The sequence below is a fragment of the Echiichthys vipera genome (genome assembly GCF_963691815.1).
Source record: "Echiichthys vipera genome assembly, chromosome: 22".
NCBI lineage: Eukaryota > Metazoa > Chordata > Actinopteri > Perciformes > Trachinidae > Echiichthys > Echiichthys vipera.
Genome location: NC_139847.1, coordinates 9,497,165 through 9,512,565, shown reverse-complemented (window position 1 = coordinate 9,512,565; position 15,401 = coordinate 9,497,165). Strand labels below are relative to the sequence as shown.

General features: G+C 41.7%; 1 protein-coding gene across 2 annotated transcripts; it reads left to right on the top strand.

Annotated features, from left to right (window-relative positions):
- Positions 1-2,377: 2,377 nt before the first annotated feature.
- On the top strand, positions 2,378-14,828 carry LOC310964175 (active breakpoint cluster region-related protein). Of its 2 annotated transcripts, none has more exons than XM_083937216.1 (22): positions 2,378-2,614; positions 3,201-3,307; positions 3,978-4,082; positions 5,466-5,699; positions 7,989-8,096; positions 8,171-8,231; positions 8,313-8,365; positions 8,537-8,674; positions 8,922-9,043; positions 9,134-9,290; positions 9,382-9,501; positions 9,608-9,683; positions 9,839-9,934; positions 10,140-10,211; positions 10,345-10,442; positions 10,747-10,845; positions 11,912-12,075; positions 12,343-12,482; positions 12,719-12,853; positions 13,615-13,720; positions 13,829-13,970; positions 14,698-14,828. In XM_083937216.1, exons 1-22 carry the CDS (start codon positions 2,563-2,565, stop codon positions 14,797-14,799), a joined length of 2,487 nt encoding a protein of 828 aa, XP_083793342.1. In that variant the 5' UTR covers positions 2,378-2,562; the 3' UTR covers positions 14,800-14,828. The 2 variants fall into 2 exon arrangements, with proteins under 2 accessions (XP_083793342.1, XP_083793341.1); XM_083937215.1 differs by having other exon boundaries at positions 10,137-10,211.
- Positions 14,829-15,401: the final 573 nt, after the last annotated feature.

Genomic DNA, 15,401 nt, shown 5'->3' with positions numbered 1-15,401 from the left:
AACACTGCGTTGGCACAACATCAGAAACAGAAGCATAGATAAAGTATTTACTGTACTAGAGCCAGTGGTTAAAGGCACAATTTTCTGGGTCTCTCAATCAAAACAGTAACAAAAGACAGTTTGGGGATATTTTAAAGTAGCGTGGGATCATGGGAGTTGTTGCCTCCTCATCATCGCGGACAGCTTCTTCTGTGGCTTAAAACTTAGATACCGCTTGAAGTTTCTCCACTTCATCACACATCATTGCTTCGACATGTCGCTTCTGTTTTATTCTCTATATCTGTACAGCACTTGATGTTTTTTCGAGTATCTTGGTTTGTGCGTCACTGGTAACTTAACTTGTTTTTATTGTTTATCGCCATTTCCAGACAGCTCTCCCCTTCTTTGAAGGAGTGCTTATCAGTGTCCTTTGAGTTCGTTATATTGAGGATGTGGCCTTGAGCTCGGCAAACTCCTCAATTTTTTCTCTTTCAGTATCCATTTAGGTTTAAGTTTCCTTTCAGTGGAAACACGTGATGAGACAGGAGAAAGTAAGAGTCAGAGAGGAGAGTTGGGTGTGTGTGTATGAGAGAAAGACAGAGGGAAGTGTGTAGTTGGAGAAGCCACATTTACTTTCTGTAGTATTCTGTAAAGATGTCGACATCTTTTTATTATTTCCCACTTATTAACAGTAATGACTGACCTAGTGAATGCAGCGCCCCCTGTAGGAGGAATAATATAGTTGAAATTTCATCAGAGAAACTCAGGAGGATCTCAACAAACACTGCATCCCTGTGTATTTCAATTCCAGGACACACTCAGACAGAGACTAGTACATCCCAAGGACAGAACACCACACACCCACAAAAGCAACCTGGTTTATGCTGTCCAATGCAACGAGGAATGCAAAGATCTCTACATTGGAGAAACAAAACAACCACTGCATAATTGCATGGCCCAACACAGGAGAGCTAACTCCTCAGGCCTGGACTCTGCTGTCCACTTACACCTCAAGGAGAAAGCCCACTCCTTTGATGACAACAATGTCCACATCCTGGACAGAGAGGGTAGATGGTTTGAAAGAGGAGTAAAAGAAGCCATCTTTGCAAAAGTAGAGAAACCATCACTAAACAGAGGAGGAGGTCTGAGACACCACTTATCTCCAATTTACAATGCTGCCCTTTCATCCCTTCCCAGGAGATTCAACAATCTAACCTCAAAGAACAACTGTTCACAAATGGCCTCCTGTGACTCCAACGACTGTCGTCAATACTCAATAGAGCACTAACAAAGTCGAAACCAATTTTCCCACCAACGACTGTCACCCTAACGATGGTCATTGGCACTTGGAGCACAAAGGGTTCCAGTGACATCATTGGCCTTGTGAGAGGTTAAATACCTGGATCTCACACCAGCTAGTTGGACCAGTCCCAGCCTGGTCCTGGTCCTGGTCCAGTCCCAGCCTGGTCCTGGTCCTGGTCCAGTCCCAGCCTGGTCAGATGCGTACATGAACTAATGAAGCCTCTTGGATGAGAGGTGAAACGTCTTCCTAGACAAATAACCAAGTCCAGTTGCTTTTGACTGAAATTGCTTTGAGGATAGTTGATGTTTATTTTTTTTAAATTCGTATTGGTCCTTTAAACTTTGAAGCTTTAAAAACAACTCTAAAAGAGTGTCAGCATATAGGACAGATATTGCTTTGTGACACTACAAACCATAAGCAGCTGTAGCGCAGTTTACAGGAAACGCCAGCAGGGCAACGCCTCAGTGGCGTGGTGCTGTTACATCTGTCACGTCAGCCCAGTGAGAGTAAAAAGGGCCGTGAGAAAACTATCAACAAATTAGACCCAAAGGAGCACAAAGGCAGCAGTGGTAACATCAGTTCGACTGTAGAGGGCAGCGTTGGACAATAAAAAGAAGCTCTTAGCTCCAGGGACAACAATTACTGTTTTATAGACACTCATGAGGGGAATACCTTTCTGTTTCATTCATAATTATATAACTGATGTGGTTTTTTGGGCTGCTAGTATATTTATTATAGTGCCAAATGCTTTTCACACCAATATAACACTTAATATATCCTACTATGCTATAATACTACTTTTAAATTCCGTGTTAGATAGAAACTTTTAGTGGATCTGTTAATGTGCAGAAGTCCCTGGTCACAAACTGAGTCTAATTGTTGCTCTACTGTCTATGGTTACAGTTAAACAATTGCATTTTGATAGGATTAAACCTTTACATGGTTATCACTAGATATATGCACATTTTTAAAGCTAGTAAAAACTGCATCCTAATATAGAAATGAGTTGAAGCTGAGAAAAGTAATGATGAAAGAATATGCAGTGGTGGAGTTTTGATAGTAAATACTCTGTAGACACTCTGTTGAAATCAACATATTTACAGGAAGTGAAGTGCAACTGGAATTAAACGTCAGGTGCCAGTTCTCGTCGGCTTTGTTACCGGACAGGAAGTTGTATTTTCCCCTTTTGCGCATCCTTAACAGAAAGAGGAAGTGTGTTCTCGTGCGGCGTCTCCAGAGCACAGCCCGCACTGTGAGAGGAGAGGACCTCCGAGGACCTGATGGACGTCTACCAGGAGGCTGTGCGTTATCTGGAGTCACAGCACGTAGCAGGTGAGGAAAGGGAGACTGTGTTTTCTGTAGTGATAAGAAAAAGTCAATTTATAAGCAGTATATGTTCTCTTCTCTAGAAAAGGTCAGGGAGTCATAGCTATATTTTGCACAGGTGATTATGTATTGCTTATTTTATTTGCTGTATTTATGTCTTTTACACATTTATTGTACTTCTTATTTTTTTTTACCCGTTATGTTTTAACAACCTAAACTTTTACTGATTTATTTTGGGTTTATTTTTATTCTGTTTTTACTATTAGCTTTTACATCTTTACCTGATATGGTTTTAGATACTTCTGGATCTGTAAGAATTTAACTTAATTTCCACTGTCTTAAGTTGGATGACGTGTGATATGTGTCTCTATGTGTCTCTATGTGTTTTCCCCGTATGTGTATGTGACTCTACCTCAAACCAAATCTACCTCCCGGTACTAATAAAGTCACTTGACCGTTACTCATTTTGTTTGCCGTTTGTGGGAATGCATCATCGTCTGTTCTGAAACATTTATGTTTACATATTTAAGGGTTTACCTGATAGTCCTCCCACATACCTCTACATGCTACGTGTTGCGTTTGTGTGTTGTAGTTGAAGCGGAGGCTGAAGTCCTGGAGGAGGAGGTTTTCCAGGAGGAGGCAGTGTCTGCCCTGCTCTCTCCTCTCCACACTGAGAGTTTAGACTTCCCCGACACCCCTGTGAGTTTGCAATCCTTCACATTACAGATGTTACTTTTTTATTGTATTTTAACGATACCACTTGCAAAGTTGAGAGGCATACATGTGGTCTTTAAGTGGTGTACCCTAAAATATTTCAATACCTTAAAAAAAGCTGTCAGCAGGTCCCTCCATCCCAGGTTCTCCCATCCAACGTCAATTCATCTATCTATATTTGAGTGAATTTGAACACCACATACACGTACAAAAGACAATATGTGGAGCCATACACGCCCCAATAAATCTATAAATGTAACAGACGTGTTTGGCTTTGCTTCCCTGTTTTCTTCTGACTCCAGTATGTTGAAAAGTATTAAAGAAATAGGAGGAAAAACACAGAAGAGAAATTTTTATTACACCATATTAGGAAATATGTTGTGTTTTATGTGTTGTGTGGTCTATGCATGAGCAGGTTCCCCAAAAAGTTCACCACAGGGAAATACATTTATCGTGTGATGACATGACAATCATCAGTGTTTATCTGATTCAGATTAAAATTGTATCCATATCATGAATCCTTTCACTCAACGTTCTTTGACTTTTCCTCGTTGTGATGCAGACCGTGGCCATTTCAAAAGTAAACAACTGCAGTATTTGCTGTATCTGAACTGACTGAACGCTGATTTTTCAGACAGACCTCATGTGATTTCAGACGTTAAACAGCCCAGAGGAAATGTTGGAGAGGAGGCTTGTGGTCCTGAAAGGCATCGTGGAGAGCGAGGAGGTCTATCTCAGAGAGCTGGAGGCCCTGCTGATGGTAATGTATACACACATGAAAAAGAAAGCTTAAAACGGAGAGGCTGAGCCCTCCAATCCTGTGTTTCATTCTCTGGGTTATTCCATATTGCAAAAAGAGGAAAAACCCTGTTGATATAATTATTATTACTGTTAAACTTCCTCTTTTCTGTTCTGCAAAATTGTAAATATATTTGTTTTCATCATTTACTGTAAAGCTAAAGAAAGAAAAAGCAAGAAACCCAAGGACAGTGTTAACTTTACATGAATGTAAAGGAGGTAACGTGTTGGTTTTCTGTGTTCACTGTATCTGAGCAGCTGTCACGTGCCTCTGGTGGTTGTGTGGTTAGCGTTGTGTCACACAAGATGTGCAGAACTCACATCTAATGTCTTCAATGTCCTCTATCACTGACTAGCTTCCCCCTTTTTCCTGTAAAAAATTGATGGCAGTCTGTCTACAGTTAATATGAAGCTACAGCTTGCAGCAGGTTAGCTTAGCTTAACACAAAGACTGTAATGAGGGGGAAACAGCTAGCCTGTCTCTGTCCAAAGCTAACACATACTATACATGCACCTCTAAAGCTCACACATAAAAAAATCTTTTTTTGTTTAAGTTGCTATTTTATGGGGAGATAACGTGTTAGACTATTACTTGGCTGTTATAGGCCATTCTTTCCTGGAGTCATACCTGGCAACTGGGTAATCTAGTTAAGGCTAGCTAATGCTAACCCCCCACAGAATAAACAAACTACCTATATATCAAGTTATTAAAATTAATAATTCATTTAGTGAGCTTTAGAGGTGCTGGTGCAGTAAATTTTGTTACATTTGGACAGAACCTGGCTAGCTGTTGCCCCCTTTTTCAAGTCTTTATGCTAAGCTAGGCTAACCAACTGCTACCAACTGCTGCAACTACTAGCTTCATATTAACTGTACACATGAGAGTGGTATAAATAATCTCATTTAACTTCTGCAAGAGAGCGAATAACCGTTAACCATTCTTTAAATAAATATAAATGAATAAATGCTAATAACAGCAACAGTGCCACGTTTCTGCATCCGTACACAATGTGACTCATTTAACAGCAACAAAAAAAAGGTAGATGTTTTTCTGAGCAGATGTCGGTCAGCATGCTGTTAACGCTCGCTATTATTCAGCAGTGGTTAAGGTGCCACAGTTGAGAGGCTGCTAAAACACAAGTGAAGTTTTGGGGGTTGTTGAAAACTCAGTGCACTCAGTTCAGTATGTTCACACATTGATCTTTTTCTTGCCTCAGCATTGCCCATTTCTCCTTTTTATTTTCTCTACATCTTCTACACACTCAACGTTTTACATTAGTCACCTTTGCCCCTAGCCTCTCTGCTTGTACAGCTCAATTTTATTAAAACTTTCATTTTCCTGTAGCCCATGAAGGCTCTGCGTGCCTCAGCCGGGACCTCCCAGCCAGTTCTGTCCAGTGAACAGGTCCAGACTGTTTTCTACCAGGTGCCTGAGCTCAGAGACATGCACCAAAGCTTCTACTCTGGCCTGAAGGCCCGGCTGAGCGCACACTGCCAGACCGAGCCCGGCCCTGGGGAGGAAGGAGATTCCAGCGACACGTGCTTTGAGCTGATGGTGGGGGACCTGTTTCTGAAAATGGTAAGTTCTCTAGTGTGTCAGACTAACTGTGTTAAAGCAGCAAGATTTTTTTGATCATATTCACTGAAACCGACACTATAATCCGATAGAACAACATAAATCAGCAGGTTTCAGAAAAAAACGTGCCTCTGCGTGCACCTATTACAGACGATGAAACCAGAGATTTTGGATTAGAAGCGAGACGGTCCAACTCACAGCCATTTCCTGTTTCTATGTCACGTGTGTTTCGTCGCTGCTGGGCCTCTTTAGGAGACTAGCGGCAGGTCCTGAGTGTAATGATTCCAAAGGGAGAATTGAACTTGAACTCAGATTATGAACTTTGCCTCAGCGCAATAAGAATAAATTACTAAAGTAAATATTGGACCCACTTTCCACAAGCCACATCTCTCCTGCACATTCTGGCTCCATTCTTGGCTTTTTAGACAATCAATCAATCAATCAATCAATCAATCAATCAATCAATCAACCAACCAATTAATCAATCAATCAATCAATCTCCTTTATTTAACCAGGTAAAAACGCATTGAGATTTAAAACCTCTCTTCCCAGAGTGACCTGGCCAAGATGGCAGCAGGATGGTTACACACAAGACACAAATAAACCACGATCACACACTACAGAAAACTGTAAAAACATGTTTCTACACATGTGTAAACACAAATATGTAGGCAGAAGACCAAGAATAGATTAAATAAAGGTCAGCCAGTGAGAGAGTCTACGGACATACAAAGATGGACACTGTGCTACGGCATATAAGGAACAGTGATGTACATGATAGCTGCAACCAGTAGAAAAAGGCCAAGCTACGCTAACTAACGGCCAATGTCAGCTGGGATCGGCTCCAGCCCCCCCGCAACCCGACAGTGACAAGCGGTTGAAGATGAATGAATGAATGAATGAATGATGAACAGTTCGTCTCCTCACTGAACTCTCCCGTCATGTTAAACTTGTTTTTATTTAATAATAGGATAAGGAAATGAAAGATTGTCCAGAATGTGTCAATATCCACATGCACTCTGTCATGAAACCCTGTTTTTTTAATACAACTCTAACCTACTGACTGACCTCTGGCATATGAAGTTGAATGTAATGTCACTTTTGAGATATCTTATTAAAACTTTGGTTATTCTTAAAGTGTCGAATTTAAAGATTTTTCCACAATAGATACATGTGTTTTATGATGGAATCCTTAGGTATTTATAATTTGTCATGGCCCCACAAACCTGCACAGGTGTTTTCAGTTATTGTGGCTGAATAAACTCAGGTTCAGAAGTCAGAGCTGGGTCGAGTGATACTATAAGCTCACCAAACGGCATGTGCTAAAGAGAATGATAAAGGAGCAAGTTGTCCTGCCATAACAGCTGCAACCAAACTACCAGGAGAGTGAGAGAGATATCAATCAAGCACAGTTTGTTCATGAGAAGTCTTGAGAATCAGGCAAACAAGTGAAAACACCTGTGAGGTTCTCTGTCACACTCCAGTGCTTTAGAAGCCAAAAAACATTTGTCAGTTAGCAATTTACTGGCGATGATAACAAGGACTTCATCTATCTGGATCTGGATAATCTTGTAGAATACTCCTAGGCTGTGGTTCAACAGTCACAAAAATGACATCCTATTTATTTTCTTAAACACTTTTCCTTGACCTCGAAAGGAAAACGTCATGCGGTCAAGGAAAGACGGAGAATTCACGAGGACTTAGTGCGACAGCGCATGTTATTGACATGGGTCTGCCACAAAGACTGTATAAAAAACGGGCGTAATCTCTAAGTCGAGGTCTGTTCTTTCCACTTGATCCAATAATACTCTCCTATGGGAGTCACCATCTTGTCAGACTTTGACTCCGCCTCATTTCCTCTTACCAAAAAAAGGGCATGTATGTGACGTTGGGGGGAGGGAGATACATCCATCTGGCGGACGTTTACCTCCGAGGAGAAGTGAGGGGCAGCTGCTAGCTGTCACTCAAGAGGCTGCGCCCCTAATTATTCATAAACTTTAACCTCCAATAAAATAAAAACTGATACAAAAAATTTCACCCCCCTCAGTGTTGTCATGGAGATGAGACCTAAACATACAGACTAGAATGTTTTTTTGTACCAGGCCTTAAGTAGGTTTAATTATGCTGTGAAAACAGCCTGTTTAACATGGGGGTCAATGAGAAACTGCTCTATTGTGCAAACCACTCCTAGTGGACACTCTGAGAACTGCAGTTTTAACCACCCAATTTGGATGGTGCTTAACCCTCTCCCTCCCTCCATCTGTTCATCCATCCGTTTTTCTGCCCTTGCAGGTGAACCAGATTGGTTTGTACGGTGGTTTCATTGGAAACTACGAGGAGGCTGTTGAGGTCGTTCGCAAGTGCACACTCTCAGACCCTCGCTTCCGAACACTGGCCCAGGTACCGCACAGAAACACCTGCTCTAACAAGCTGTGTACACGCTTCTCCTAACCAGTCTAACTTCATCTCTGCAGAGCATGACGTCGAACAGCAGCAACAGCTCGGACAAAACTCGGACCAAATACACATTTGAAGGTACATACCGTAAGTGTGTTTTTTGTTCTTTTGATGACTTTTTGGCTGACAGTGTGTGATTACTGTCTTTTATTTTTACAGCTCTACTATACAAGCCTTTGGACAGAGTAACCAAGACCACACTAGTGCTGCGTGTGAGATCAATCATCTATCCCTGCACCTCTATAGCTGCTGCTCTTATTCTGATTACACTCGTCTTTCTTTTTGCATTCTCAAATTGATGAAAAGATAACTGCTCCTGGAGTGAAACTGGAGCACAGTACCAAGTTTTTCTGTCTCCCCTCAACCTCTCTGTGGTCTTGTAGGACCTCCTGAAGACGACCCCGGAGGAGCACAGAGATTACGCCGTCTTACAGGAAGCTCTGAGATTGTCCCGCGGCTTCCTCTCCGGTGTCAACGAGAGTTCGCAGTGCAAACGAGAGGTCACGCTCAGTCACAGCATGGTGAGGCTTACGCTGCAAAATCTGGCAAAAGAGGTGCACCCATCCATGCTGATGTGTGTGTGCATCAAATTCCACCGCAGGACATTTCAATCAGGGGACACAAGTGAATGGAGAAATAATGAATATGTGTTGTTTAATGCAGATCGTATGAGGTAGTTAGTTGCAACAAAAGTCTTTGGTGTTATCGAGGGGCGACTAAACCCCCTCTGCTCTGCTACAGCTTCATGTTGTTTGTGTGTCGCTCCAGAGGCGTCAGCTGATGCGTGACGGCTTCTTGGTGGATGCGGGCGAGGGGGAACGCAGCCTGCGGCACCTCTTCCTTTACACAGACCTCCTGCTGTGCACCAGATTCAAACAGGCGACCAGAGGGTGAGCGCAGCGAGAGAAAGCACTTGTGTGAGGGGAAATGTGGTCGACACTTTGAGCGGTTTACAGCACTTGCACGTATTATTCTTCCAGGAAGCAGGACCAGTACAGGTTCTGCTGGTACTTGCCTCTCGCTGGTCTCAAACTTCGCTGGGTTGCAGATCAAGAACGTTCAGCGGACGCACACCTTCGCTTGCACACCATTAGAACCAAGATGCACCTCCTTCGACAACAGCTACGGCAACACGCAGTATGTTTGTGTGACAGATACACACAGAAGAGCATGACCAGTGTTTCTTTTAACAGACGAGTGAAATATATAAAAATGTGTTTGTGTAAAGATGAAGTCAAGGGGCTTGGTTTTGGCCGCTCGTAGCAGGAAGAAACTGGAGCAAATGGAGCTGATGCTGCTCACACACTCCCCTGTTTACACACTGGAGCTGCACAGCCCCAGTGGCAAGGTATACACACACACACACACACACACACACACACACACATTAGATGGTAAAGTCGCAGTTTTTGAGTATTAAACGACTAAAATTAATCTGCTTTGCCTCGATACAGAGTCACACTCTCGTCTTCTCCTCCCTGTATGAGCTTGAAGAATGGAGAGAAGCCATTCACAAAATCACCACAGACGGTAGGTTCACAGCTTTTGGACAATCTGCAGGCTACGAGTAAAATTACCAAATAAACTTGGTAGATTTTGCGGTAATCTCTCGCTTTTCTTTTCGTGGCCTAGAAAAAGGCTCCTGTAAGCTGATTGGTCCCCGTTATTTTCTGTGTGTTTATCAGACATAGAAACCGTCCCTCCAGACCTGCTCACCCTCACCAGTGCATGTGTGAAACTGAGAATGACCCAGCAGCCACCACTTCACAGCTCAAACGCTGGTAAAGACACCATCTCTATATCAACCTCTGTCCTCGTTTCCTCACCGCAGAATCACATCCTGTATCTGAAAAATGACGCACTGACTCTGTGGACCTTTTGATGTTTTAACAGGCTTCAACACTTTTTTTTGTCTTTCTCGTTTTGCTTAGTTCATTCAGGACGATTTTAAACCCAACAGCATATGTTTTTGTCTCTGCCCAGTAGAGGACGAGGAGTCTTTGTGCGGGACGCTGAGTGTGGCGGTCCACTCTGCCTGCGGCCTGCAGCAACCCGCCTGTATGTCCTTTTTTAAATGACACTCAATAATAGTTGAAAGAGTTGGAGTCATATAAATTTGCCTCAAACATAAAGAAGATGAAGGTAGATTGGTCCTAGTGATGCAGTAGAGGTCACTTCATTTTTCTTTCAGGTGTGTATGTGTGCGTGGAAGTGGACGGCTATGAGTTTTACGATAAACAAGCCCAGACGCACTCATCGGTCCACAGCCTTAACCCACACTGGGACCAGGTTAGTTTCTTTTTTTCTTTTAATGTAAATAAAAGGGAGTTCAGTCTGATATAAAAGGCAGATGATTTGTCAGGGTGGTATATGACTTCTTCATGTCTAGACAGCATCCGAGGATTAGAAAAGTCTGCACAGTGGCCAGACCGTGGCCACGCTTTAAACATGATCAGTCGCAGTAAAATCGGCACTAAATCCAACTGGTCGGCAGGATCAAAAGGCTTAAAATAAGACATGAACGCTCCTGTTGTAGCTTTAGGACACTGCTGTCAGTGTCAGTGTGAACATCACGTGTCTTTGTGTCAAACAGGAGCTGTCTTTCCAGGTGGACGGGGCCCAGGAGCTGAGGGTGCTCTGTGTGAGTCAGTCAGACAGACAGGATAACATACTCGGCAAAGCTTCTGTAAAGGTATGAAGAGTGTCTGACTTACTATTGTCCTGGGAAAAAAACCCACAAATGTAAAAGCTGCACTATCCAAATGGGTTAAATGACTGTGCGATGTGGAAGGCATCGTTTGTTGTGACAAAGCCAAAGAATTATCATCGGACTTTTTAAGCATCTTTCAGCTCATTGTTTTGTTTTTGTTTTTTACGGCCCACAACTTGCCTGTTTTGTTTCACTCTCACTTGGTTTAGTTTAGTTTAGTTTATTGTTTATTAGGGATAACGCACAATATTACAATTAACAGCTAACTAGCATCTGCAGTCAATGAGAAACACCAACAGACAAACAACAATAAATGCAGCATTAAAAACATAATGTGTGAGAAAAACGTTGGACAGGCAGACAACATACATGTATACATGCATACAACAGTACATCCAGCAATTAATAAATATGTTTCGATCTATTCTAAATAGTGGATATGCAGTCAACATGCAATTTTCAAATTCTACAATTTTACGTACAGTCTATGATGGACACCAAAATGAAGAGAGTTGATATTGGACCAGAAACACGCTAATGTCGCTCCTTATTGCTGCATGTATGCATAGGCAATCGTTTGCTAATGTGTTTGTTATATCAACTTTTTAAGGCACATCCATGTTGTTTTTTTAGCATAGACTGTATAAAAGAATGGACGTAGCATCTCTATCATGGTCCGTTCTCTCAACTTGATCCAATCATCCTTGAATACGGGAGTCGCCCTCTTGTCACAGTTTGAAAATTCAATCCCTCTTTGTTGTCATGGAGATATGACCTAAACATACAGACTAGAATGTTTTTTTGTACCAGGCCTTAAACAGGTTTAATTATGCTGTGAAAACAGCCTGTTTAACGTGGGGGTCAATGAGAAACTGCTCTATTATGAACCCTGCCCCTAGTGGACACTTGACAAACTGCAATTTCTGGCGCTTCAGTATTGGATCAACCAGGAAATTGCTGTGGTGGGGGCTTGGTGTTTGCATGTGATATCCTTTATTATTAGATTTATACTAAAAAATATCTGCTGTCATGTCTGTTTGTCTAACAGCTGGAATCTAAGACCCTGAATAAACGATGGAGGAGACAGACTCTAAACCTCGGCCAGGTGGAGGTGACTCTCTCCCTGAAGTACTGTCCCCACCCGCTTAAACCACCGAGCTCCACTGCACAACAACAACCTGTCTTCTGTGTCCCCATTGAAACTGTGGCTCAGTAAGTCCCTGGAATAAAGAAGGTGTTGTTGCTGACCCATTCTGGGCTCACGGGGAGGGCGTCAGAAGGCTTGAAACTAAAAGTTCAGTGTAGAGTTTTATTTCCCTCCTGTGCTGTACTTGTGCTGCTATTTTTAAGAGAGGCGGTTTGTTGAGAAGCAGAAGTGCGGTAAAAGTGGAATCTAAAAATGAAATAAAAACCACCCATCCATCGTATCAAACATATGAAGTGTTTTTTCCCTTGTTAATACTTTCATTCCTCTGTCAGACAGGAGGGAGCGCTCGTCCCACATGTGGTGCGCTGCTGCGTGGAGGAGGTGGAGAGGAGAGGCATGGACGAGGTGGGCATCTACAGGGTTTCAGGAACCACCAGTGACATCAGCACGCTCAAGGCTGCGTTCAACAGCAGTAAGAAAAGCACACTGCAGGTTTTCTGTCCCAAGAGTGTAATTCAGTCTGCAGCAACTCACTCCCTCTGATAAATGAACATCATGTTGGGTTTTTGGGATGGTTCATGTTCGTCACGCATGCAAAACTTGCTGCACAGTGCTGCTGCTGCTACTCAACACAATGACGAGGAGGAAGTGAGTGCCATGGGGAACATAATCAGTAGTGTTGATCGCGTGTGTGTCTGCCCCGCTCAGATCTACGTGAGGCAGTAACTAAGCTGAGAAGCGCAGAAGTGAACGCCGTCTCTGGCGTCCTCAAGCTGTACTTCAGAGAGCTGCCGGAGCCTCTTTTACCTACTGAGATGTTTCAGAGCCTGGCCAGGATGCTGGGTAAGGCCCGTCACTGAAACACGGAGGGACTAAACTGCTGTTCATTCTTCATTTAAGTTGTTGAAGTTTGAGGCCATTACATATTTCAGGTTTTACATATTTCATCCTTTTTGAGAGTGTATTTCCCTAAATTCAGCTGTCTGCTGTCATTCATAATAATAGTTCATCACAATAAAAAAGGACATTTGGTGTTATTAGTTAATTAGTTTATTCAGGCTACACTGGTTAATTCTATTTGTCCTAAAATTTATAGTAGAAATTGACCTCTTAATGACAGATTCATATTAAGAGATAACGTAGAGCGAGTCGTTCATTATTGTGAACACTGAAGACCTTTATTTCACAATAATGACCTCCTCACTTATGACACGGCTACTTACTTAAAGAAATCAACAATTTGACACAAAATATTTAATTCATTAAAATTGATCAGAATCGAGTATTCAAAGCAGTGCAATATTATTTTATAAACTCTCTTATTATAAACTGAACTTAAAATTCAACTCAATTCAATTCAATTTTATTGATAGTGCCAAATCATAACAAAAGTTATCTCAGGACACTTTACAGAGTAGGTAAAGACCACACTCTATGACTTATTTATGATTTACATAGACCCAACAATTCCCCCGTAGAGTACGGTGTCAACGAAAACCTTCTCTTTAACAGACAGGAACGTTGGACAGATCCAGCTCTGTGGAGGACGGACATCTGTCTTGAAGTGCTCTGAGCTCCATGTGTGTGATTTTTCTGCCCTGTAGACATCCAGGACATAAACTCCCGTCTCGTCTCCATGTTGTCCCTGCTGCACTCCTGTCCTGACCCCAACCGCCACACCTTCCTGTACCTCCTGCACCACCTCCAACGGTCTGACAACCATCCCATTCCGGCTCTAATCCCTCTGAACTCTGCGTGTTTCCAGTTCACAGCACCTCCTTATTTCTTTTTTTAATCATTTTTCTTTTTTTTCTCCAGAGTCTCTGAGAAGCAGGACATAAACAGGATGTCTCTGCTGAACCTGGCTACAGTGTTCGGTCCGAGCCTCTTACGCCCTCCCGTGGTCGGACTGGGGCACGACGGCCCCACTGTGGATATCTCCCAGGAGGTGGTGGTGCAGGTGGGAACGCAGCAGCTGCTGCTGAACACAGTTACATTGGTTTAAATAATTTTTTTTAGTTTTAGGTTTAGAAAAAAACGACAATTACACCATAAACGGTTTCATTTTAAAAAAAATGATTTGAAGTCATTAGTCAGGTTGTTGTAATGTTTATTTTGCAACATGAAGATTTAAAGGCTGCTCTTGTGTTCTGTAAAAAAATATATAGAATCATTTTTTTTGTGGATCAAAAAGTATTCAAAATTAAATTTGTAAAATGTAAAAAACAAAAATAATAACTGGAGTCAGTTTATAAATCATCCAACAGTTTTTATTCGTAAATTCAAAGTTTCTAAAACTATAAAAACTATTAAAAATATAGAGGAGAGTCCTTAAAGGTAGCTACAGCCCTGGACGTAGATAAAGTATTCACAAATAACCGTTGTTGTTTTTAAATTAAACCCTTCAAATATATATATTTATATATATTAGAACCCGTTTTTCTGTTTTATTCTATATGGGAATAAAACTAAAAATGAAAAGTAAGGAAAAGGTAAGAAAAGAAGGAAGGTCCTCTTCAAAACATGTATAATAATGAAAACGTGTCAAATATCTCACTTTACTGTTAAAGTGAATACGTTTTGTTTTTATTCAGGCAAAGGGAGATATTGAAAAGTCTTTCCAGAGAGACTGGGCCACAGCGTTGGTGTTAAACGATACTTTACAAACGTCTCCGTGCGTGTTTCAGGTCCAAGTGGTTTTCTGCTACCTGCAGTGCAACAACCTCCCTGAAGCCCAGACCTCTCTGCCCCATGACACAGACGCTGAAGATGAGACCACCCACATGTGAGACCACCGTCAGTGTCAGCAAATTCAAAGACCGCGTGTAAAGCATATCTGCGTTGAAACTCTAAGACAATAAAAGTATTTATTGATTTTTGCAACTCCTGAAAGTTCGGTTGTGGCATTTTATTTTAAATGAATCGAGTACAGAATATAAACACTGATTACATGTTGAACATTTTGTATTCGGTGCAGGAGCATTTGTCACACAATACAAACTCATTCCACACTTTTCTATTATGCTATCCTTTAATGGCTGTTTAAATGTATAGAAAACATTTAATTACACTAACAAATAGAGCTGAACCATTTGGAAAGCTTCATTTTCACTGATATCGCAATTGTGAAGATTTGTGACATTGGAGGGGATGATTATTTTAGCGTCATTATTCTCATTTTCATTGAAAAAATATATTAAAATGATCATGCTGTGATTTATTTTATTTTTAACGGGGATCTGTGCCAAAGAAAGCTCTTTTCCTTAAGTCTGTAGGATAAGATTTGTAGAATCCGGGACAACTCTGCAGCACCACTATACTTTGATTTTGATACTTTTTGCACTAGTATTGCACTGGTTGATATTTTGGGCTCTTTAAAATTATGATTAGT